The following is a 26,848-nucleotide window of genomic DNA, read 5'->3' on the forward strand; positions in this document are numbered from 1 at the left end:
TCATGGGTTCAAGTCCAGACTCTTTCGCTTAGTTGGATATCCCTGTATAAGAGAATAACCTCTTTAAGCCTCAATTTCATTACCTATAAAAGAAGGGTAGGACACTGACTTCCTAGGGATGTTGTAAGAATTAAATAACAAAACGGATGTAAAGAATAGTGCTTACCTTAAATCAGAGGCTGACAAACTTTTTCAGTAAAGGGCCAGATAGTAAATACTGTAGACTTTATAGGGCCTTACAGTCTCTGTTGCAATGACTCAACTCTATCTTTGTAGTGTGAAAGCAGCCATAAGTAATATACAAGCAAATTAGCATGGCTGTGTTCCAATAAAACTTTATTTACAAAAACAGGTGGCAGATCAGATTTGGCCATGGGCTACAGTCTGTCCACATCAAGCTCAGGGCAAACATTCAATAAATGATAGCAATTATTACCATCAGCCTCATGATTACTCAAGAGTATAACAGAGAAATAGTTGACATTTTGGCCAGAAAAATCAATATTTCGTAAAATTAGAAAGAACTTGTGTTTATTTTCTTTTAGCCCTGATATTGACCCTTAAACATTAATTTTTTTAAAAACATTTTTTTTAAAATATAAAAATGTCCAAATTAATTTAAAGATACAACATTTTTCTTAAATTAAGAATTTTAAGTGACTTTTATACTCTCATAGATGGGCCTTCTTAATATCACTTTATAAACTATTAAAATTCTGTTTGCACACACTCCCTATTTTGTTTTTTTAATTCTTAACGTTAAGGTTTTCTAGTTGTTGTAATTAATTTAAATTTCTCCTTTATATCTACATATCTCCCACTCATTTAAAAACAAAAAACAAAGGGATGGCTGGGTGGCTCAGTCAGGTTAGCCTCTGACTTAGGCTCAGGTCAGGATCTCAGGGCTCTTGAGTTAAAGGCTCCCGTCAGGCTCTGTGCTGACAGCCTGCAGCCAGGAGCCTGCTTTGGATTCTGTGTCTCCCTCTCTCTTTGCCCCTCCCCCCAATCACACTCTGTCTCTTTCTCAAGAATAAACACACACATACACACACACACACACACAAATAAAATAAAAACAAAAAACTCTAATGTTTAAATAAATTTCTAGCCCCCAGATAGAGATGCTCTTGCCTGTGATGCCATATCAGCCGACTGAACTTCCCAGTTCCCGTAAATGCTCCACTTGACCAGAAGCACAGTACACGGTACAGTGGGCCAATCCCCAAACCCAATACTCTATATTTATTTTCTTGTTCCTTGACCTTTCTAAATAAAGTCAGATATGCAACCCCAGACAATCACGCTCTGTTTGTATTGCCACTTCTAATGATCTGTATAAGCTGATCTTGCCCGAATGCCTCAGGAAGAGTGTTCCGCTGTTTGTGAGGCACCGTACTCCCCCAACCCGTGGATTGTTTTCCTTGCATAAAGGACACCAAACTCGTTATTAAATCATTTTAGTTTTGCCATTTGACACTAGTTAGGCAAGCTTATTCTTGATCTTCAACATCATCTTTCTGCATGACATAATTTCCCATTTTAATATTAACTTAATGAACTTCAATCTGACCGAAGAAAGAAAGCTATGCAGAGGAGACTGTCCCAACGACTTGCTCCTGCTGCCATCATAGGCCCATGTGAGATGGGCTCCTTGGACAGGGGAGAGGATCACTGGATCCTGGACAGGAGCCTAGCCACTGCTCGGACATTATAACATCAGCAACAATATTATAGAATTAAAAGGCTACTGTGATAGTCCCCACTAAAAAGCATTATGTCAACTCCAAAGACAAAGACCACATTTCCTATACTCGGATCAGTGCCTAACTTTCTGGGTCCTCCCAAAGCCTTTACGGAGAGTGAGTTCCCATTTTAAAACACACACATTTCTCTTTTACTATTCTCTCATATTTTATGCAGTCCCTTTCATGTTAAAGCAACAAATTAAACATTTTCCAGAATTCAGGGGGAAATCAATCCAATCAGCACACAAGGACACATGTCTGGTGACATTAAAGAATCAGTGGTACCACCATCCCCAGCACCCCTCCTACGACCACCACACACTCCTCATATGACCCATTCTCTTCTTCTAGGCTAAGAAATATCAATAGCAAAGCAAGAGTTTAAGGGAAAAAATGTCTGCCATCTATTTCAGTCTCAGAGACCACCTGATGAAAAAAATAACTTCTTACCAATGTGACAATGTCAGCCTTTTATATGGAATTTAATAAATATCAGGACCCATGAAATTGTTACCTAAGTAAGGTAACAACAAGCAGAAGAGGATGAAACTTTTCAAATAATAATTAGTAATCACGTAACAATCAAGATAATAATCAAAAGGATAATCAAAAGGAAATAAGAATATCCATCATAATAAGCTGACGGCTGGTGGCAGAAAGAAATCTAAAATACAGGACCATAAAACAGTGGCACTAAAGGTCCATATAATGTTGGCCAATTAAAATGAATGTTCTTGGCATTTTCTTTACTACTTTCAACTAAGAGTAAACTCATGTGGTCTGCTGTGGTAAGCTGGCATCAGCAAAAACATGAGAGCTCTGTTACTTCAACATCCTAATTATAGCCGGAAGGGAACGTAGAGCCGTGCTGTGGGCCTGTTCATGGCACTTTGATGGCAGAAGATATTCGCTCTGAGGTCATAATCTGGGCCGCCCGGCCATTGTCGTAAATGAACCACTATGTCAACAGGTGAGGATTTTGGGGGTTTTGGTGAGAAAAAGAAAGATAGACACTGAAATTATATATGAAATATGTACTCAAAGAACATACATATACTCAAGCACGAGTACCCCCTATTAGAGCAATTGTGTTAATTGGAAAACAAAAGAGAATTAAAATGCCCCATTTTCTAAATTATGCTTGCCTTCTGTAGTAAAAGTCAGCATAATGGTTCCATTTAGTTAAATAATTAGATTGGTTCTTTAGGGGTTTTCCATTTTGCACTGGTTAGATTTAAAGAGATTTTCCAAAACTATACTTTGAAGTTACTATGATCTTTCTGCATGATAGGGTTTGTTCTTCTCCTGGGTCCAACCCACAGGCCTGCTTCACCTCCCCTTTCCCGGACTCTAGCAGTCCTAACGCACACATGTAGGGAAGCCACACATGAAATAGTGGAACAAGAATAGCTACCGCTTACTGAATGTTACTCTGTGCCAGGCGGTTCTAAGAACTTTACACAGATCAGTTTATTCAATGCGCACAGTTCCTCATGAGGGTGCTATTTGGATCAAGAATAACCTGGAAACATGCAGCATCTCAGGAAAACCCTTTACATTGGAAATTATACACATAGGGAGCTGTCAGCGTGAGAAAGCACGTGTCCAAGGGACAGTGGCAATGCCACTTTGGATCCTGTCTCTCTTTCTCTCTACCCCTCCACTGCTCACTCTCTCTCTCTCAAAAATAAAATAAAAATACAAAATTAAATTCTTTTTTTAAAAAGAAATGATATATAAAGAGAAATGTTTTATTTCAGGTCAGACAATATTCTATAATGAATTGGGTGGCATGACAATATTTACATGAAGATTAAGTGACATTTCTAGCATCTTGAAGCACAAAAGGAGAGAGCAGTCAAAATAGAGAATGACAAAGTGAGAAGCTTTCAAGTGAAACTGTCTCACAAGTTACCAAAAGGGCCTGAGTGAAGTTTTTCAGTCACACTGCCCCTTTTCTTTGGCTGTAATTCTCTGTCAACCACAGTATGTGTAAGACCTGAGACAAAGATACTCCAGGTTGTGTCCTAACTATCTTCATTTCCCCCAAATGTTCTAATTACTCCAAGCAGAAAGTTGTTTGTCTCTAGACAATTTTTAGAAAGAAAAAAAAAAAAAAAAAAAAAACAGAAAAAAAAAAAAACCTGCATAGATTTCTGCACTAACCAATTGAAGGGCTTATTATTATGACAATTAAGGAATTTTTTTTGACACTCATTCATTTTTGAGAGAGACAGAAAGAGAGAGCATGAATGGGGGAAGGGCAGAGAGAGGGAGACAGAATCTGAAGCGGGGTCCAGGCTCTGAGCTGTCAGCACAGAGCCCAACGCAGGGCTTGAACTCACAGACTGCGAGATCATGACCTGAGCCAAAGTTGGACGATCAACCCACTGAGCCACCCATGTGCCCCAACAATCAAGGAATTAATGTCATGCAGTGCTTCCTTCCAGTGGTGTTAAGTACTCTAGACAAAAATAGAGTAGAGCCTAATGCTTATAAGACAGTCTTTCTGAGACAAGGAGATCAATACAATCCTCTCTTAAAAACCTCCCATCTAAACAGCAGGGGTAGGAACTTTTCTTCATTTTCTTATATTTTTTCACCATTTTATTTATTTTAGAGAGAGAGAGCATGAGCGGGGGTGAGGGGCAGAGAGTGAGAATTTTAAGCAGACTCCATGCCCAGGGCAGAGCCTGGCATGGGGCTTGATCCCACAACCCTGAGATTATGACCTGAGCTGAAATCAAGAGTCAGCTGCTCAACCGACTGAGCTACCCAGGCATCCCATTCATTTTCTTACATCTCAAGTAAGTAATGTCAACACTTCTAGCTTCTTTTTCGTAGGATAGGTTTCTGAATTTCCGCTTAACTGAATTTTAGTTTTTCTGTTTGAAGTTCTCAGCGATGCTCAAAATTCCTTGTTGGTTAACTAGATGAATCAACTCTGGTTCCTGTTTCAACCAAGTACCCTTAGTAACTTGAGTGTGAGGCCAGGCCACTGATTCCTGCTTGATGGACATAGAAGTTGTCCTGATCCTCAGCTCATTTGACAATTCAGGCATCTATTTCTGGCTGATGATTTTTTTTTTTTTAAACCACAAAATTTATAATTACTTTAACCAAGATGGAGAATGCCCTGCCAATTGAATAGAGATCTATGTTCTTTTCTTTTTATTTATTTTTAACGTTTATTTATTTTTGGGACAGAGAGAGACAGAGCATGAACGGGGGAGGGGCAGAGAAAGAGGGAGACACAGAACTGGAAGCAGGCTCCAGGCTCTGAGCCATCAGCCCAGAGCCCGACGCGGGGCTCGAACTCACGGACCGCGAGATCGTGACCTGAGCTGAAGTCGGACACTTAACCGACTGAGCCACCCAGGTGCCCCAGATCTATGTTCTTTTCTAACGAGTTCTTCACACAACCACATTATTGTTTCCTGGGATTTTTCTTTAAGTTAAGGTTAATGGAGTATCTTCCCAGTATTTATATATATATTAAAAAAAAAACAAAAAACAAAAAACAAAAAACTGCCCAAGTCCACAAACTTTCCAGTCTTATCCTTTTTCCTCTTTTACAAAATGGGTCCAGTAGTTGATTGTTTCTATTTGTAACATCCACCATCTCTCTTCATGTGATCTTCCTAAATAACAGAATACATCCTTCTGTAGAGACAGCCGTCCACCCCTTTACTCTTGACCTTTGCAAACTGAAGCCTTACCATTCATTCTAGCTCTATTTCGGTTTAGATTTTTCTCCGTCACAACTGAACTGAAATCAGTCTAGTCAAGAATTCATTTCTGATAATTTCTCCAAAGGGTTTTAGTTCACAGTTTCTCTTGTGGATTTTTCAATATGACAATTAGTGTTCATAGCACTGAAGTGTCTAAGTGGTTCCAATAATAATGGTGGTGGTAGTAGCAGGAGTAGCAGTAGTAGAACTCATATAAAGTGCACGAACCAAACACTGGCCTAAATGCTATCAATGTTAAGTTTATTTATTTTACAATAATCCTGCAGGTAGGTATTTCACCCCATTTTATAAGAAAACTGGAGTTCAGCAAGTATAGCTAATTTGCGTGAGGCCACATAGCTTGTGAGTGGCAGAACTGATATTCTAAAACAGATCCATCTGATTTTAAATCCCATGCCCTTAAACATTGTGCTCTCCTGCCTTCTACTGAACAAAGTCTCTAGACTTTGAGACGACAGAAGTAAAATATCAGGAAGTAATAAATTCTATGGGCAAAAAATTAAGTAATGCATAAAGAGGAGAACTGGGGAGAGGAAAAGTCATTTTTGATATGGTGACTCAAGGAAGCCTCCTTAAAGACGCAGCATGTGAGCAGAGGTCTGAAGGAAGTGAGGAACAAGCCATGCAGAAGAACGTTCCAGGCAAAGGCAACGGCAAGCAAAAGGCCAGTAGGGAGGAATACACTCGGTGTGTCTGAAGAATGTCAAGGAAGGCAGCATGTTAGAGCTATACCACCTCGTACAGCAGCCAGTAGCCACATGTGCCTATTTACATTTCATTAATTAATTAAAACTAAAACCAGAACAAAATAAGATTCAGTTCCTCAGTCACATTAGCCACATTTCACGTGCTTGATTACCGCATTGTGTAATACCATATTGGACATTTCCATCATCACAGAAAGTAGTATTGAAAAGCCCTATGCTAGAGAGAAATGACAACTGTCAGGTGGCCAGGGCCAAAGCACGTAAGGCTCTGCATTCTACCCTCAAGATGACGGGATGCCCTCACAATGAAATGCAATCATAATCTGATTTAGCCAGAAATATAGTAGAGCTTGAAACTGCCACTATTACTAGAGAAAAGAGAAATGTTCATATAGTCACATACTAAGTAAGAAAACCTCAGCTTGTAATATATTTCTGGACTTTCAACAGACTATCACAAATAGCAACACTATCATAAAACAACTAGAAGGATGCATTGGTACTTCTGTCTTCAAGAGAATAGTTAATTGACATTTGCCTGATGGCTGCCTTCCTCAGGCACCTTCTTCAGAGGTGCTTATCATGTCTAAAAGGAATTATGTTGAAGACAATCCACCCTGGGTTAAAAGAGTAAAAAAAAAAAAAAAAAAAAGTTGATTTATCAAGTATTTATGGAATGTCTATCATATTATCATGTTTGCATGTATTAATTTACAAAGCTTTCTAAATACATACTCCTATCTCCAACAATTATGTGTTGATGAGTATGTTGTGGATAGGATATGAACAAACAGAAAGTTAAAAGTCTAATAAACTCTTTATTTATTTGCTGAAATCTCTTTAGGCTGAAATATGACATACATGTACATAAATGGACATAAAGATAGTGATGAAGAAATAAAAGTTGTAAATATATTCAAAGGAGACATCAATTTCAAAATAAAACCCCAACTTTCCTAGCCCCGTGACAAAGCACAACCATAATATGGGCACATGTCTTTTCTCTGCCTTCATAACTGAAAAGTTTGAAAACACAAGGACAAAATGGTACCATGACAAAAGTCTACCAAGAAAAGATAAAGCAGCTCTTCTTAAACCTCTCAGTGTTCAAATAGGTTTTGAAGGCCTCAATGAAAACCAGCTGGGAGCCATGTGTAAAATATAATGGTTTTTGCCTGCAGGGAAGGAAGTGAGATCTTGAATGATTAAGTTCAGGAAAGTATATAATTCACTGTATCATTATGGGGTGAACTGGATTACTTATAATAAGCCAAGACTTTGTGGTCTTTTTTATATAGAGAAAATGAGAAATTATTAGGAAGGTGACTGTAGAGGGTGGCTGATCCAGGGTGGTAACAGGTTAAAACAGAAGCTTCTCAGATGCACACATCCACCTCTCTATGACAAGACTTACCCAGAGGACTGAGCCTTACCCAGAACTTCAGGTCCTAAGTGGTGATGCTCAACAACAGGAGATGAGAACACGAACAAGATGACTTTTGTCTCCATTTATTTTGAGTTAATATCAGAATTATTTTTACTTGTCTAATTTGCCTCATCTATGACAACAGAATATAAAATATTTGATCCAAAAAAGGAAAACACGCTTCCACTAAAAGTCCTGAGAAAATATATTTCACAGGCAACGAGAACAATTGGTTGGAACAACTGAAAAGTCCCTGTGCCTAACTCAATTAGAATTTGTTAAGTAAATAAATGAATGAGTGGTGCTATTTAAAGAATAGATTATATATAAAGTATCATGTAATGGGGATATTTGTCTCAAGTTTCAACAACCTAGCTCTACCCCCTAATATTCCCTTTTCCCCCAAATCAGCATTTAAGACAATTAATTTTCTCAAAAATTCAGTGGGAAGAACTTAGCATTAATGACTGCTAACTAATATAAATATTAATGTAACCATTATACATCTATCTCACTTACTAAGTTGTGAGCTACATATCAGCACACCATACGTCTGGCAGACAGTAAGTGGTCAGTATGTCTTTGTTCTGCTCTTCTGGATTAACTCCATATTCTTTCTTATTTTCAGACCAGTTATTATTCTTATTTTGCATAACTTGTTATTATTTTTCTTGTTATTGTTCCATTTTAGCAAAACTACGTTAAAAAGTAAATAAACTGTTATTCATTATAGACACATATCTAGTGGGTATCTGAGAGAAAATATGTATATTTTTTTTACCATTCCTTCATTAAAAAAAAAAAAAAAAATTTAAGCACCGTATAACCCAAATGATGGCATGATATGTAAATTGTGAGCAGGAGCTTGGGGGGTGGGGTGGGGGGGGGCGGTCACAAAGTTTTGGTTGTGAATCCAGTTCTTACCCTGAAAAGCACATCTGCTTACTAGCCTTACAATTCTGAGCAAGTTACTTTCTCTGAGCCTCCCAATCTGTAAAATCTTCCTTCTAGTGTCATGAGGATTCAGTGAGATGATGCATGCTAAGTACTTAGCAGAGTGCTTGTCATAAGCAGGATTCCTGTAAATAATAACTACCCTTAAACAATGAGAGGGGGATGTAAGAATCAGTAGTATAATGCCTTGTGTATTTTTCTATCAGTTATGTTTATTATAAAAATTAGCAACAAATTCAGAGATCTGTCTGTACTTTTCACTCCAAAGATTGAGAGTTACAAATGGGCATGTCTACCGGTAAGTTTTCTTACTTCTTTCACTTATATCCTACATACCTCTTCATTCTTTAACATGACACCTAACACACGGAAGTTGCCTTTTAAGCATCTGTCACGTGGAATTATCTCTCATAGTCATAGATCCGTTCAAGGTGACACCTTCTATATGCACAGCCTAGGATCCTTTTAGGAAGACATGCTTTAACAGTGGCTCTCAAAATGTGATCCACGGACCGCTGGGGAAATCCTGATTCCCCACCAAGAGGTCTAGGACATCAAAAAGAAGACCGTATTTGCTTGTTTTGGTCATGCTGAAATTTGTACTCATGGTACAAAAGCAAGGGTGGGAAAACCGCTGGCCTGTTGAAATAAATGAAGTCAATGACACCAAACTGTGCTGGTGGTTGTAGGTCTTCACTGCCATATGCACACAGTAAAAATGCCACTTTCGTTTAAGAATGTCCTTGATGATGCAGTAATATATTATTGATTATATTAAATCTCAACCCAAGTATACCCCTTTTTAAGAGTTTGTGTGAGGAAAAGGGGAAGTACACATAGAGAACTATAGACAACTGCAGTGAGATGGCTGTCGCGAGAAAGAGTGCTTGTGTGAGTATGTGATACGCGAGCTAATCAAGACACCTTTGTCACGGAATATCATTTTTACTTGAAAGAACAACAGACAAACTATGGTTATTCAGACTCGAGTATCTGGCACACGTTTTCTTAAAAATGAAGTGATCCTGCCACTTCAAAGAAAATAACCTGGTAGCACTTTTGCCAATGATAATATTTGACCTTTCAAGTGAAAATTAGAATTTTGGAAAACATGTAGCTGCTACTATAAGCTTAACAGCTCCCAACACTAAAGACGCTCCTGATGATATTGGTGGCAATTTAACAAAATTTTTAAAATATGTCATACTAATGTGTCAGCATTTGGAAGGTCTGCATCATCTGGCAGATCATTATCTTCCAAATGACCAATGCATGACATTACAAAATCACGAATAGGTAAAAGATCCATTCAAAGTGCAAGGCAGACCAATGAATTATAAAGTCTGAAAGTTTATCAATATGAATTTACATTCCACTTTGCAACTAACTTTTTTTAACGTCTATTTATTTTGAGGAGAGAGAGAGCACACTCGCATGCGAGAGCAGGAGAGGGGCGGAGAGAGTGGGAGAGAGGGAATCCCAAGCAGGCTCTGTGCTGACAGTGCTGACTCTGAGCCTCGATGCGAGACTTGATCTCACAAACTGTGAAATCATGACCTGAGCTGCAATCAAGAGTTCAACGCTTAAGTGATTGAGCCACCCAGGCACCCCTGATTTTTAAAAACTTTTAAGAAACTACCACTGGCAAAGTTTTCCTGTAGTACCAAAGAAAAATATCACATTTACCTAGAGAGGCTATTAAAATATTCCTCCCTTGGGGCGCCTGGGTGGCTCAGTCGGTGAAGCGTCCGACTTTGGCTCAGGTCATGATCTCACGGTCTGTGAGTTCGAGCCCACGTCGGGCTCTGTGCTGACAGCTCAGAGCCTGGAGCCCGTTTCGGATTCTGTGTCTCCCTCTCTCTCTGCCCCTCCCCTGTTCATGCTGTCTCAAAAATAAATAAACATTAAAAAAAAAAATTAAAATATTCCTCCCTTTTCTAATCACTTGTCTGTGTGAGGCTTGACTTTCTTTTACTCCAACCAAAGCCACATATTGCATCAGGTTAAATGCAGAAGCAATTATGAGAATCCAGTTGTTTTCCATTAAGCCAAACATTTAAAATATTTGCAAAAAATATATATAAACAATGGTACTCTTCTCATTTTTTGTTTTGCATACACAGTTATTTTTCATTAAAATGTCTTGTTTACACATATGTACATATATTTACAATCATGTTTAAATTAACATTTTAGACTTTCTCAGAATTAATTTCTAACGTGGCAAATATTGATAGATATATATTACTACTGGAGTCCTCAATAGTGACAGTGAGAGGGGATATTGAGACCAAAAAAGTTTAAAAACTCTGAACTATATGAATCACACTCAGTATAGCCCTGTCTTTTTCCTAATGAAAAGAAAGTGTTTAATATAAAATGCAAAATGTACCCTACAGTTAAAAAACATCCTTATTTGAGCCAAGACACCAAGGAAGGTCTTAGAGAATGAGTGTAAGAGAAATTACATGTGCATTATGATTTGTCTCTTGATTTTATCAAAGACATTTTCACAGGCAAAACATTCTTTTAGATACACAACTCAGCACTATTTCTAACTTCAAATGATGTGACTTGAGTTGACTCTTACGGTTGTAATTTCACATCCTAACACTATTATAAGACTTATTAAAAACCATGGTTTAGTTTTGTTGCTTTTTTTGGATTATACAGTATCCTAAGGTCAAAACTCAGGAAATCTGTTATTAAAAAAAAAAAAAAAAAAAAGTATCCATGAAGTGATGACAAATTGCAGACTACAGGTGTTAGATTACATTTTGACTCCAGGCAGGTTTAATATAAGCTGGTTTCCTTTTACAATTGCTCTTAGCACATACAGCTATAGGAAAGGGATTTAAAAGAAAAAAAGAGAGAGAATAAGAAAAAAATTAAAAAAAAAAAAAAGAGTGGTGCTCAATAAAAGAAGACCACGTCAAGAGAAATCAATACAAACAAGCAAAATGGTAAGAAGTTTGACATGGAAATATGTGTTCAATTTCATCCAGCCTTAGTCTGCGTTTCCTTTAATATTGTAACCAAGATGGTATTGGAACATCGTGTATGTTTTTAATGCAGTTTAATAATTGTTTCTCAAAATAAACACTTTGGTCAAAGATAAAAGCATAAAAACGCTGTGACACAATAATCTGTTAAAATAAACTTAGGGGATGGAGGAAGCATAGTTCTTAAAACAGCCTTTGGCTTATATCATTTCCTCTTTGGTAACAAATTGAGAACAACTATACCAACAACTCTGGTATGGTTTGCGGGGAGTGGTGGGGAAGAGTGTTGCAATCATTAAATATGACTATTGGGAGTGGCCAGAATCTGCAAACACCGAAGAGGTGGCTGGGTGAGCTGCTTCTTCAATATAAGGAGATGAGCTGACAGAGAGTAAAGGAAGCAGGCTCCAGATGACTCTCTCATTCAAACAGACACCACACCAATATAAAACAATCATCTCTCCTGTCAGAATCCAACAAAGGTAAGATGTGGCCATATATTGAACCTAATGGTAATGATACCTTTCTCTTCATCATTATTACCTGTTGAATAAGTTTATTTGCTCATTTAGGGCCGAACGTGACCCAAAGCATTCTGGAAACGTGACAGATATAATCCATGAGAGGTTCCAGGAAGAACGAACTCTTTAGGATGGTCCAGTCCACAACTATGTGTCCTTCTGGCAGGGAGAAACCAGCTCCCAGCCCATCCACCCCAATCTCATTTGACACTCATGAGCATTCATTTCCTCTCTGTTCCCATACACCTCCACTACTTTTCACAATGTATTCTCGAAACACAAAACTTAGCTTAAGAATTCACAGAGATGGTCTATCTCTTCCAGACCAGATTCAAGGTACAGGTACTAAAGTATCTTTAGAGACCTTATATTTGAGTTACAATGAGATAAGAGTAGCATTACTGGATGTGACCAGAGCTGGCAGTTACCTCTGGAGTTCTGATTTTTAAATGAATGCATGATTTGTCTCATTGGTATAATCGAGAGAGTGGCTTTTGCACCAGCACAAATGAAAGAGGAGTTTAAGTCAGGTTAAAGACACGAGGGTAACTAATTGAAATGGGTAAAAGTTAGGATGACCTGAGTACCAAGAATTCATAATGATATTAAAAGAACCAACCTGGAAATTCATAATACCTCATCAATGGCAAAAGACCAAGAGAAAAAGATGTGCAAAGGGTCCAAAATAAAAACAATCCATTAAAATTCTTAAACTAAGTCTCAGGTAAAGTAAAATGCAGCCCAAATGAAAACAACTTCATCAGATGCCAGTAATACATGACCCAGGGAGATCTGAAATTTGATTTTTTAAAAGAAATTCAAGGCAAGCTTAAAAGAAAAGGTTACAGACTCTTTCAGATAAATAAATATCAATAAGTTTAACCAGAGCAGAGTTCTGATTCCTTTTAAGTGAAAACAGGTTAAGTTAAATGAAGGTAGAGAATAGACGTACTTTGCAAGAACAGACACCATGTAGCCAGCCAAGGACTGTGTCAATGAAGACTTATAGAATGATTCCTAAGGTAAAGCACTAGAGTAAATTCAAGCCACTTCCAACAAACTGAAATAAAGCCTCACTCTTCCTTGACTTACATACAGATTACATAATGCAGCTTGGTAGTCATATGTCAAATTTCTATAATTCTTTAAATCCTGTAATTTTGATATTATCAAAGTGCTTACTATCTTTTGGACTTCTTATTTGTTAAAAACAACAAATTAATCTCACAATGTCGATGGCTACCATTGCAATTATTTTTCAGAGGAGGAAATGAATATATGAAATTGAGATCTGACCCCCAAATCACAACCCCTGAGACTAACATGTAACAAACATGCTTCCTGCTATTTAGCTGGTAAATGGAGAAACATGCAAAACTATGTTCTGTTTAAATGAAAGTTTTAACACAAATTCGTGTTAATGTGAATAAATGTCTAATTGAAGTATAAAAATGACACTAAAAATGGCGGAAGATACTACTGAAGTTTTCAAGTGTAGAGTTAAAAGTAAAGACAAAGAAGCTGGGAAAAATTAGAATACATTATGGAGAAGTTCCTCTCCTAAATGTTAATTTTGCATGGGTTATAAAGGGATTGTTACCTTTTTTGTGTGTACCATTTTGAAAAAGCACATACCCAATTTTGTCAAAATTTGCTGGTATAAAAAAGAGATACTCTTTCTGACAAAGTTCAGCCAGGACTTGGTTTAAAATTAAAAAAAAAAAAAATCTCCTTAATTGTGATGGCATTTATGTGTTAACACAACTCGTGACACTGCAGTTATGTTGTTCTCCAGTTTCTGAAAGAAGAGGGTTTAAATTACTTATGGAGAGAGGGTGTATGGATTAGATTCTTAACAAGTAGGGGGAAGGGGGGAAGAAGAGAGAAGGTAATCCATGTGCTTGAGGCCTCACATGGGCTATTTAGAATCCTATGATAGGCCACATTTTGTGTGTAATTTTTACAGTTGGGGCACTCAGAAGTCAGAACAATCTGACAGTTATGGTTAGTGAAAATATTAGATGTTCGCCAATAAAATACTACCTCAGCATATTTTTTGCTTTCTGAATGTAACCACTTAATAACAGGACTTGAGAAAACTGTACTGTGTGAATCAAACACATAAAAGTACAAATATTCCTTTTATAGAAAGCAAATCTTAAGTAGTGCATTATAATCAACCATTCTGGTAAAAGACAAAATATCTAGCATTACCACACCACTGACATGTTATGGTTTATTATACCCTAAAGTCCAAACTGGGTAAACAAAGTCAAATGATCAAAGAGGGATTTTTTTCTCCTCAGACTGTGACGTGGAGGCCATTGATCTCTACGGAAAATGCCTTGTGGTTTACCCATGAAAAGGTGTCAAATGAGAGCTTATCGGACACCTTAAGTTTTCAACTTCATTTATTTAATTTCATTGGAGATTGGCTTTCCTTGGTGTTATTTTCTTTCAAGAGAAAAAGAATATGGAAAAATTAAATGATGTGAGGTAAAACTTCCCAAAGGTCAATTCTAGAGTATTCTTTTAAGTTCTAAACCACTTATAATCCATTACGAGGACACTGGGTTTACATCCTCCACATTAATGATCTTACTAACTGAAACCAGGTATGGGGAAACTTTTGCTTCTAAACTTTGTGGTAAGTACATGGGGTGAGAGGTGGCAAACAGACAGGACCAGGCACTCTTATTTAGACAGTGGTTTCCTCAAGAAAATAAATCTGTTCCCAGAATACCAAGGATGGTCACTGGGAAGAGAAATCACAGTTCCTAATTCCCTGGGGCGAAGTAACTAGATTGGCAATTCCTTTTCCCACAAGAAAATTCCAGTCTCCAAGCTGGGGAGGAACCATTATATTTCCAGAAGCCAGTCATGCAGCATCCTTATCTACCCAGATTCACAAAGCAACTCCAGTCTTGTCTCTGTGTCACATGGCCTTAGCTTTCCTAAACATACTTGCTTACCTCGGTGTAGGTCGTCCTCAGACACGAGAACTGTCAAATCATTATACTTTCAAATGTGAATTTGCTTAGAGGAGGACTTACTTTAATAGCTGAAAACTCAGTACAAAACAAACATACTTACAAATGACTTTCACAGGGAATTAATCATTAATGCTCTCAGCTGGTGCCCTAAGACCTCCTCAACCCAAGTTGCCTCAGCCAGGATCTGAGAGTTCTTGCTGACTCTTCCCCCTCATCTGAAATTCCACATCTAGTCAATCCCATGTGCTGTTGATTATTGCTTTTAAACAGTTCTTGGATTATTTTTTCCTTCTATGAACCCCATTGCTGTTATTCTGTCCTTTATAATCTCTCTTATCTGAATTACTACGACTTCCTCCCAGTAGGTCACCTGCCATGGCTAACAGAGCATCTTGCCAAAGGCCTTCAGTGACTGTAAGATGGGTCAAGGCCTCTTGCACATCCAGGAGGGCTCTGTGACCTGACTAGCTTTTGTTCCTGTTCCTGTCCTTGTTCAACCCTCGCCTTTTGGGCAGTGCTCTAAAGCTGGAGCCCCACCCTCTGGTCCCTCTGATCTCTGTGCCCTCACTTCCTCATGTCCCCTTTATCCAGAAAGCTCCTCTCATGAGGAATTCTCTAAGGGACCCTGAGTAGCACTACTCCCCGGGAGCCTTCTGGCTCCTCCTGCTCTCCAACTAAGGGCAAACATGGCCCCCTGTGCTTTTTTTCTCTGTATTCACACACTGTATTACAGTCATCTGTCCTTGTACCTGTCTCTCCATGAAGCTACGTGTTCCTTAGGGGTAGAGTCTGTGTTACGTTCATCTGCACACACTCAGCACAGGGTCAGGCACTGTGTTTTGAGTGAGTAGTTGAAACCTAAACTTTATCCTAAAATGTCCAGAATTTGTCTGTATTGGTAATAGCCAATTTGGTTATACAAACCAAAAGTCTTCTTAAAATTTGGAACACATCTAATAGCTCTAAGGGTTTGGAAAAAAAGGGGCAAGTTCACACAGGCACTCATTAAAAAATGGTTATTACTGACAAGAGTTGAATTCCAATAGTTTGTAGTAACGCATTAAATTCACAATACACTTTATATGGCTAACAATAGCATAAAGTGGCTCATGTTAGTTCTTTAATTTCCCCCAAATCATCTGAAAATTACTAACAGTCAGAGATATACCTTTAGTGGGTTACTATTCTCAAAACTGATATATTCATCAGTTTGCTTCACTCTCCTCCTCCCCAATCTGTAGAATATTTCTACTATCAATAGAATTCAAAAGGTCCACAGCAGTTTCTATGGCAAAAAAAAAAAAAAAGTTGCTAGAGGGGAAAACAGCAAATAGCAATGAGAGAATCCATACAAAAGTCAAAGAAGGGGAACCTTTAAAAAAAAGAATAGACAAAAACTAGGTATATTTGCTTTAAAACGGATCATATGTATCACAAGAAAAGCCTGAGACAAAAATGGCTATTAACTGAGTGAAATGTGAAAGAATGTTGCCTATCTACAAAATACTACTGAAAGCACTATAGGTCTTTTTTTTTTTTAAATCAAATACGAAAATGATGATCTTTGGAGTATAATGAATGACATTAACCCACGTGTGAAGAACCAACAAAAAAAGTAACAAAATCAATTCAAAGTCTATAATTTTGTCCCCACTTTGATTCAATCTTTGTAGCTCCAACACCACACAATCCAAAGTAAGGCAAATGGTTTAAAGTTCAAGCCAGATACTGCCTTTGCTGTTTCCTACCCGCTTTGGTAGGCTTATTTTAGATTTTGTTAAAATTTGTTTTTAAAATATTCAACTAAAACTGGGGCACCTGGGTGGCTCAGTTGGTTAAGCATCTGACTGGCTCAGGTCATGATCCCATGGTTCATTAGTTTGAGCCCCACATTGGGCTCTGTGTGGACAGCTCAGAGCCTGGAGCGTGTTTCAGATTCTGTGACTCCCTCTCTCTCTGCACCCCCATGGCTCTCACTCTCTCTCTCTCTCTCAAAAATAAATAAACATAGGGGGCGCCTGGATGGCGCAGTCGGTTAAGCGTCCGACTTCAGCCAGGTCACGATCTCGCGGTCCGTGAGTTCGAGCCCCGCGTCAGGCTCTGGGCTGATGGCTCGGAGCCTGGAGCCTGTTTCCGATTCTGTGTCTCCCTCTCTCTCTGCCCCTCCCCCGTTCATGCTCTGTCTCTCTCTGTCCCAAAAATAAATAAAAAACGTTGAAAAAAAAAAAAAATTAAAATAAATAAATAAAAATAAATAAATAAATAAATAAATAATAAATAAAAATATTGAACTAAAATTAAATCAGGGAAGTATAGAAAATCTAGAAGCTAAATATAAGGCTGATATCACACTGATACTTATGGAGACCAAAAAGCATTCGGCTCTAAAGAATGTTTTTTGTTTTAAGGGGTAGTGTTTAAGGTATTACATAATCACCCTTACTAAAAGTATAGTTTTTAGCTTTGTCAGGGTCTCTGTTGGAATTATAATTCCAGACTGAACAAAAAATTGTATCAAAATTCTCTTATCATATTAAAATACTTGATCATGTGTTCCCTCAAGATTCTCAACTTTCTATTTCTGAGAAGAGAACAGATTTAATGAGATATTTTCAAAGTAGAGCTGGTAAAGGGAATATTTGTGAAAAGCACTGCCAAAAGACAATTCATTTGGTAGACACAGAAAAGGCAAAATTTACCACAGATACTGGAGGAATTAATACTGGGTATTAAATAATCATCTCTGAATAAACTCTACAAATCAATATGGGCCTTTTGGTCTAAACTAAAGACGGCATTACCTAAAGGAAATCTCTAAGGTCAACCGGCAATTAACTGAAAGGTTTTGATTGAAAATGCTATTGACTGCTTTCATATCAGACAGCTTCCTGGCTATTATACTTCATGGGCTAAGTAGGTGCCAAGACATTAAACTGTCAATAATCTATTAATACTGGATGGTTACGCTCACTCTCCCTGAATCTGCAGGCTAAGATACTCCAGCCAAGTACCTGCTTAGAACTGATGCAAATTCCCCAACCCTGAGAGGAAAATCATATCTTTATTACCTCCCAGCTTAAATGCCTACAAGTGTTGACAGAGTGTTAAAAAAAAAAAAAAAAAAAAAAAAAAAAAAAAAAAAAAATCCAGATAATAGATGCTTATTCAGAGGAGTTAAACTAACATTTGTTTTTCAAAAAATTGCTAAAGGGATGGTGAACATGTCCTGGAATCTGACTTTCTTTCTAAGCCATATTTAACAGTTTCTAAATTGAATGTAATAAACACTTTACAAAGAGGAATGAGAAGTTATTTAAAGTGAGGCTCATAGGTTCCTGCCACTCAGCATCTGGAAAGCAGTTATACTTGGGGGCTGGGGGGGGGGGGGGGGGGGCGGGGAGGGTGACTTTTAATGAATTTAATAGAGAAAAGCACTTTAATTAAATGCTGTCAGAGTGGATTGTATTAATGACTGCACACAGAGGAATTTAAAGCAAGCCAAGTTTATTTAGCAAATAGAAACTGGGCGCTCGAGGCCTGCAAGTATTTATGTTTCTGCAGTTGCTGTACATCTAGAAGATGATGGTGGTGCCAGATGAAACCACTGAGTTATTAGATATGATTTTATTTATTGTGTATTATTAAAGTTTTGAAGGCCTCGGGGGAATGGATTTCATTTTCAAAATGAAATACCACATTTGATCCGAAAGGGTTAAGAAAGGAGAATATTGTCCCCCAATGTTCTCTGTGCCCTGGACTTCTGATACAGCTGAGTGGTTAATGGGGATGACCTTTTCTAGGTTTATCCAGTCAGAATTCACTCCACTGCACAGTAGTGGGAAAGAAATCGATGACAGTATTTCTTCTATGACTTTTTCTAATTTTTTTTCTTTTCAGTGATTTGCCACTAAACATAATTCATTCTTTTACACATAGCAATAAGCTGAAAAATGACCAAAGCTCCTAAAAATCTCCATGAAAATTTGGCTGCCATAACTTTCTTAATGAAAAACATGAAGAGCACAAACTTCTACAAAGGAAAAGGTATCGAATGTTTGACTTGGGGCAACAGGGAAGAAGGGGTTTTCCTCGGTGTCTTCTATTCAGAGGCTGACCACAGAACAAGCCTATTATTAATGATAATATTTTAAAAATAAACAAAGAAAATACGAGCCTTAATGCATGAAAGCTGTAAAAGATTGAAAAGCTGGTCTGGCTGGAAAATACTATGTGTGTGTCAAAATGATTTTCTCTACCGTTTGTAAAAATGTAATTATCCATGATATGCTATTATCCATGATATGCTACAAGGGTAAGGGATTTCTAGTAAATCCATTGGAAGCTGAGGATTCGCCTTTGGTCTTTAGTTCCTGACACCACCATGTCTGTGAGATCACAAACCACTGCCATGATTTACCACATCCTTCTTGCAGTTATATATACACTCTTTCAGTCTGTCTTTAGATTTTAATTCAAAACATGAGGAAGGGGGAGAAGGGAAACGTGAGGATGGGAGAAAAAAAACAAAACACAAAACCCAGCACCTATTTCCTTTCAAGAACAGAGTAATGATCACAAATGAAGACTTTCAACTTTCTAAATAAATAATCTAATTTTTAATCCCCCCCCCATCCAAGCTATTTATTAATATCACATGTTAGATCTGTGTCTTTGTAGTTCTGGAACTTATAAAGCAACTCTGCATTTCCCATCTGTGCCAAGATGTTTCAGACTAGTCTTTGAAATGCTGCAAATGCAGATGAATACGACATAAAATAGGAACTGATTACATACACATTCTATATGTGAATAATGGCAACACAGAACACAGATGACAGGACATGTTCACATAGTGTATTGTACAATTCTGCTTCATATACGCAAGTATGTAGGGACCATCAAAGTACAGCCTGCTGTCTCTAATACGTCTGTTCTAGGAGCTCCAAATAAATTGGTTGATTTCTTCTAAATAAAATGACAAGAAAACTTCTTCTTCCCTGGTACATCAGTAGTTCTAATATGAAGATATATTAAAGAATCATCAACTGATAGAACATACCGATGCATTTGATCCAGATGTGTTTTACAAGCCAAAGAATTCGTCAATTTGCTTCTCTCCTTTCATTACTAAGTACATGACTGTATTAACTACACACACTGCTTAACTAGTTTAGCTTTACCTCTCTGGGAGGCTTTTGTTTACATGATGCATAAACTCAAATAAGGATTTCTCTCAAGAGTATATCCCTTAAATCATGACTTACATGGAACTATTTGACATTTGTCCACCATAACTCCTTTCTACTCTTCTTTTCCCACACTTTGAGTATACTGTTGACACAAACTGTCCAAACACTGAAATGAGAAAAACTATATTCAAAAAATTATTTGCATGTAGATATTGTACTTATATACTATATGCTCACTTTAGCACATTCTGCTCATTTAGATCACAATAGAAGTAAGAAGATCTTTCCATATCCATATGTATTTCTTTAGGAACTCACATCATGGATTTCAGCTCCATAATTTTAGAGTACCTTTTAAAACATAACTAACTTCCCATTTTGAAGTAAAGCGTTCAGTTTATCACATCTAAGAAATTAACTCTGTTGAAGGGGAAAGAGTAGAAACAACGACTGTCTAAACAAACTATTTTTTATATCTGGGTGATCAAGTGAGCTGTATACTATCAATCAGCCATTCAGTTCTGGAAATACCTTTCTTTCATACAATGCTTTTTTGGTATGTCTTTATGAAAAATAAATACATGGATATCCACAGGGCTTTAAAAAAAAAAAAAAAAAAAAGTTAATTGGAGTCTCTTCAGTGTTGTGCTAGTAAATGTGTAACAATGGGCTCTCCAGAGAAAAAAGCCCCGGTTGGATCATTCGCCTGTTCTCATAGTGTGAATAATCCCACCATGGCCAGCTCCATTCTACTAAAGGTGAGACAAAATTTGAAAATTCCTGAAAATTCAACAATCAGCACTGCTAGCCAATTCAAGCCTACTCCAGCACACTCTGAGTCTGCTATAGAAAGTGATACCTGTCCCTTTTCTGCCTCCCAGACTTGCTCACTGGAGCTCCTTTGCCTGGCCTTACTTACCTGTCAGTTTCCTAGCCCCAAAGTGATTAGGATGATCCTGATGTGACACACAATTCAATAAGAGACTCCATATCAAAAGGTGAAGGGTTATATGGTTTGCAGTGAATTAGATCTAGAAACAACTTGTGAGGAAATTGAACTTATGACCTCAGAACTGTCAAATCTATCCAGTTTGCTTGATCTCCCATTTCTAGGGTTAAACTGAGTAATAATAAAATAAATGAATTTCAGAACTTTGGCAGTTTTCCTTTAATTGAAAGTGTGCTTTTCTATCATTACAAGGGGAAGTTCCAGACTTCAACTTAATAAAAATCAGCAGTAGTTTTCAGCCACATTAGATTTCCACACTAAATAGAAACAGCTGAGAAGCCACGGTAGGTAGGTTTGGTTACAATAGTTTAAAACTCAGTGGCTGGCTTTCTCTTGCAATTGCTATAACTATGAATCATAAGAAAACCAACTGGATCTCTCTGAGCAGATATAAGGTGTCCATCATCTGTTATTTTGTTGCTACTTTGTTTTTCCAAAACGCATTTGATCCTCCCAGGAGTGATATGGTTTTATTTTTTGTTTTCTACATTTTCATTAAAATACTCAAATGGGAATCAGAAATAAATAAACCAACTCATATAATGAGTGTTTCAGATAGAAAGAGTCTTTGGGATCCCCTAATCCATGTTATAACAGTTTACAAAAAAGTAGAAGAAAACTAAGGGATAAAACCAATCATCCAAGGTCACATGCCCAGTCCCAGTGACTAGAGTCTATGCCACTTGCAGGGCCCTTTGCTTTACAGTATCTTTTTACCCATTTTATCAAAACAGTTCATTGAAAACAGAGATAGAAAGTAGTTTTTATTCTTTACAAGATGCTCTAGTTCCTGAGACAGTGAATAGGAAGTCTTGGCAGGTAACAAACACAAACAGAAATATTTTAAGTTTTTGAGAACTTTTTACTTTAATGCCATACTACACTCAGATTTAAGCAAATCCCAATCATCTATTTTAAATGTGTTTTAAAAAATTATAACCAGAAGGCCCTGCTTTCAAATAAAGAATTTGTTTGTTTCTACCATTATGTAATAAGCAAGACATCATGATTTTTCAAAATTAAAATCAAATGGTTGTGTTTATCATCAAATTCTTAACCCTATGATTTTCAATCATGGGGCCATCACTTATGCATTTGTTGTGACCTGCACTTCAAATAATTTGGTACCATCAAGAGCAAAATTTATAAGCATTTTACTTTTTGTCTTTTGTTTTTGGTAAATTAGAGTTGATTCTATATTCCTTCTACAATGACACTAATCATATATACTTTCACCCTTGTTTACTTGCATATGTGGGAGGGAAAGAGGTAGAATTCCAGTTAGTGATGGTAGGAATTGAGTCACTTACATGAAAACTACCCATTAGTATTTTCAGTATGAAGGACCCACTAAAAAGTATGCTAAGATCTTAGAGAATTTTGCATCTCTGCTCAACATATCATTACCTAGCCTGCTCTGCAAAAGTCTATATTCATTTCCCTGCTGGTCTTTAAGCAACTCAAGATCAGATAAAATTTATTTCCCCTTGTTTGAGTCCATTGGAGGCCAGTACAGAGCTGCTGATGTGGCAGATGCTTACTTAATACTAGACCAAAGAAACTCAAACATCATCACTGCATGGCATCTTCACAACTCTGTGGATCCTAACATGTTGCAAGATAAGAAGGACAGCAGAACTCCCAGAGATTATGCAGAAGCAGAGTGGTCTTTTTGCTTTTTTAAGCTTAAAAAAAAAAAAAAGTACCAATCTACATTTGTAATATCCAATTGCATTTAAAAAAAAATTTTTTTTTTAACGTTTATTTATTTTTGAGACAGAGAGAGACAGAACGTGAACAGGGGAGGGGCAGAGAGAGAGGGAGACACAGAATCTGAAACAGGCTCCAGGCTCTGAGCTGTCAGCACAGAGCCCGACGCGGGGCTTGAACTCACAGACCGTGAGATCATGACCTGAGCCGAAGTCAGATGCTTAACCGACCCAGGCGCCCCTCCAATTGCATTTTTTAATCCCTAAAGGGATTGTATTCAGACCTGAGAAGAAAAGGTCTCACTTACTTTCAAGTAACTTATAATGACTTTTTTAAAAGAGTTTGGAAATGTAGAAAGATCAGGTGAAACCAGACAGCTCGGAGTTTCTCAGTCTGCCCCAAAACAAGTGTACAATGTGTACACAACGGAGGCAACGCATGCTCTCGTGTCTTGCTAGTTACAGAATCATATGCTGACATCATCCTTGGTTCAACTCTGAAATCTTCTGAGCAGAATTATACCCTTATTCACTACTCTTCTGAGTAGAATTCTCTCTCTGAGTAGTATTATTCATACTAATAATGCTAAGATACCATTATTATTTCTCAGGTGCCTTCCATGCAATCCCCTTCTCATGTAAATCTCAATCCTAAAGATTTGGGATCGTTGCTGTTTGCAGAAAACTTAAGTGGTCTCTGCAAGACCAGAGTGCTCCAATTCCAGTGGTGGCCCTGGAATCCACATCCAGCTCTTCTGTCGGTCCAGGGCCCCCTCTCCTCAAGCTTCTGGCAGAGCCATGGTTTCGATCAACTCGGATAAGCTCCTTGACAATTTATATCGCTTATGTTTCAAAAGAAAGAAAAGGAGGTTAAAAGAAATCTAACTTTCATTTGGATATTTTACTTTCTACTGAAATATTTTTGAATCAGGCAGCCCAAAAACTTACAAAAATGGCTGTATTAGTGTATCTGTGGGTCAAGTTTGTCAGTTCCATCAGCTTCCCAGCATGAAGCCTCTTAGTCTCAAAAAGGCCACTGGGACCGGGCTTTCCTGGCCACCCTCATACCCTGCTTCAGCTGCAACTGCCTTCCAGATTTATGAACTTGTTTGAGTGATTAGGCCCAAATCAGAGTATGTGAAATGAGCACGTCTGCTCTGACCAAATAAGGAGAATTTCATCCACACGGGGAAGCCCTTCTCTGCACATGTGCATACCTGTTTCCTCTGTAAAGATGATGAATACCTCTCAAACCAACAATTACGTATGAATGAGAAACACTCTGGTAGAAAATTTAAGGAGAAAATGTGAAGCAGGCTCCTAAAACTGTATGTGTTTTATGCCACATTAGCTCGTTATTAAGAGACACTTGACACTCCGCAGACCACAGCTTTATCAACACATGCCCAGTGAGCGGTTCAGTTGAAGGACTCGGTTCAAGTACTAACAATGAATTAGCCCACACCCCACTGCCAATAGGGTAGTTACTTGGAGAAGTCGCCCTAGGCAGAGACAATGAACATGACCAGGGCAAAAAAAGAAGTGTGTGTCTGTGTGGTCGAGGAGAAATTAAGGAGGAGTGGTCATCGTATTATCCATTCGTTTTCCACCAAAACCACATTGTAAAATGCCACTCAATCACTAATCTACATATATAATTCTTTCTGGAACTATGTAAATCACTTCAGACTCTAGAGAATAGATTCAGAAAATCTGCTTTGATACTTTCAAAAAGCCATTTTTTTTACGGTAATATCATCTCTGAGAAGCTAAACATGTTTTAAAGATGTTATCCAGTACATTCTGGAAACAACTGGAAAAGTTGAAGAGATGGTACCCAAAGTCAACACCAGAGAAAGAAACAGAACCTATGGATCCCATTAAATCATAGTCTTAATTCTAAATTAAGTTAAAGTAGCCAGAGGGAAAACAAAATCTGTTTAAAAAAAATGCAACTCTGAGTGAAGGAGAAAACTGCTCAATGTTGTGTGAAATTTTATATGTTTTATTCACTGTTGTACACGTGGTGCCTAGAATTAATACCTAGCATGCTGAAGGAGCTATACAAATACTTGTTAAATAAATAAGTAAAAATGTGAGAATAAAAATAGCCAGACTTTTCAATTATATCTATAACTTGAGGCCTGAAAACAGTTTTATCAAACAATTTTAATCATCTTTACCAAAAGCCAGACTTAGCTAGATATCTACAGAAGTATAAAGGAATGTATTTTCCTTCTCACAGATCAAGTGTAATGAGGCCCTTGATTAGAACAATGACATATCGATATCCACAAGTGCCTTAATGTTAGCTTAAGTTTATTGTTTTTTGCGGGTGGAGGAGAAGGGAGGATGTGTTCCAATACACTACCTTAGGCTATTTATTTTGTCTCCTTCTTTCTCAGTCTGCTCCACATTGCTCATATTTAACCAGTCTGTCCCTTCACAAAATTAGCCACTGCCCCATGTTCTTTCAGATTAAAAAAAAAAAAAAAAAAAAGAAAGAAAGAAAGAAAAAAAGCGTTTCAGATTATTGAAAAGAAAAGAAGGAGGGTAGGAGGGAAGAAAGGAGGGAGGAAAAAATAGTCACAATGAGTTGGCTAGTAGAATAGCAAGAATATCTCCTAACAAATGCCACAGCAATATTTTTAAAAAGACAACTAAGCTTTATGTTCAAAAGTATTATCTTTAGTCTTATTTTCCTATAAGAACATCAAGTATTGGCCAAGGTGCTAAAGGTTTTATATTATACCTCATTTCATTTAATATCAGCAGAAGAAAAAGACTATGACAATGTGTACAAAGAGAATCCTGCTGTCCCAAAACTTGAAAAAAACAGACACAGAGATCATTTACATTAGTGCTTTTAGTGGTTTCTGAGTGTGAGCACTGCAGACACTTGTATCAACAAGGAGCTATTGTACCAATGGAAATGACACGGTCGATCCTTTTTCTTCCCTTTACCTATCGAGCAGTGTTAGGCAAAGTGCCTTCTCTTCAGTTTCAGCATCTAAAAAATAAGGGCTGTATCAATAACCAACAGCATGAGCTGAAGGGACTGTGCTGCCTCTGAAAAATGCAAAATATCAAAATTAGGCTAGTATTTAAAGAAACATAGCAATCATAGAAGAGCAAGCTACTACAGAGACCAAGGTTCTCTATGTTCCCACAGGGCAGGAAAAGACTGGAAGAAGGGGAACCCAGCTGTTTGACAATTCACTTCAAACCAGTAACTAACCCTGGACATTTAATTTGGAAGGCGGTGTGTTATTAAGGTTCAGCCACTCATAGGGAGAGCTCTGCTTGGCAAAAACACTAGAACAACCCCACAAAGAATGAGAAGCAGTAAGCTAACTCCAATTATTAAAATCATAAGCCTAGTAAATTGTTGAACCCACTTTAAAGACATAAACAGGAAGACCCAGATTACTATAAAATTCTACGTTTAATTTCTATGAGTATCTATAGCACAGTGCCTGAACGCATGGAAGGAAGCACATGATAAATGTAAGACAAACTGCAATAAAATAAAAAGGCATAATACTTTGGTATACACAGAACTTAAAATAAATCTTAGGCATTTGTTTCCTACTGCTTATATGTCTATAGCATTTCACATTTAAAAAGTCATATAAATCTCCCTTGATATCAGAATTTCATATGAGACTTGTTAATCATTACTACAACCATCTACTCTGATAAATGCAGGGTCATAGGAGCCGTGATCTACTAAAAGGCTCTAACTTCCTGGCCCAAGGGCAACCCATTCACAGGTCATGTACAGATGGTCTATAGCCAGTTAGCTTTCTACTTCCCATTCTTTTGACTTTATTCTAATATT

At 37.5% G+C, this 26,848-nt stretch overlaps 1 protein-coding gene across 4 annotated transcripts in view; it reads right to left on the bottom strand.

Moving 5' to 3' along the window:
- SATB2 (SATB homeobox 2) overlaps window positions 1–26,848 on the bottom strand; it is a 218,708-nt gene that overhangs the window by 35,011 nt on the left and 156,849 nt on the right. Inside the window, exon 11 of one of the 4 annotated variants that reach the window (XM_042949624.1) lies at window positions 25,940–26,017. The exons of the other annotated variants lie outside the window; for them this stretch is intronic. Coding sequence (XP_042805558.1) covers window positions 25,985–26,017 — 33 coding nt within the window. The 3' untranslated portion in view covers window positions 25,940–25,984. Of the gene's footprint in view, window positions 1–25,939; window positions 26,018–26,848 lie in introns of those variants that run through there. 4 annotated transcript variants of the gene reach the window in all.

The sequence above is a fragment of the Panthera leo genome, chromosome C1 (genome assembly GCF_018350215.1).
Source record: "Panthera leo isolate Ple1 chromosome C1, P.leo_Ple1_pat1.1, whole genome shotgun sequence".
Lineage (NCBI taxonomy): Eukaryota > Metazoa > Chordata > Mammalia > Carnivora > Felidae > Panthera > Panthera leo.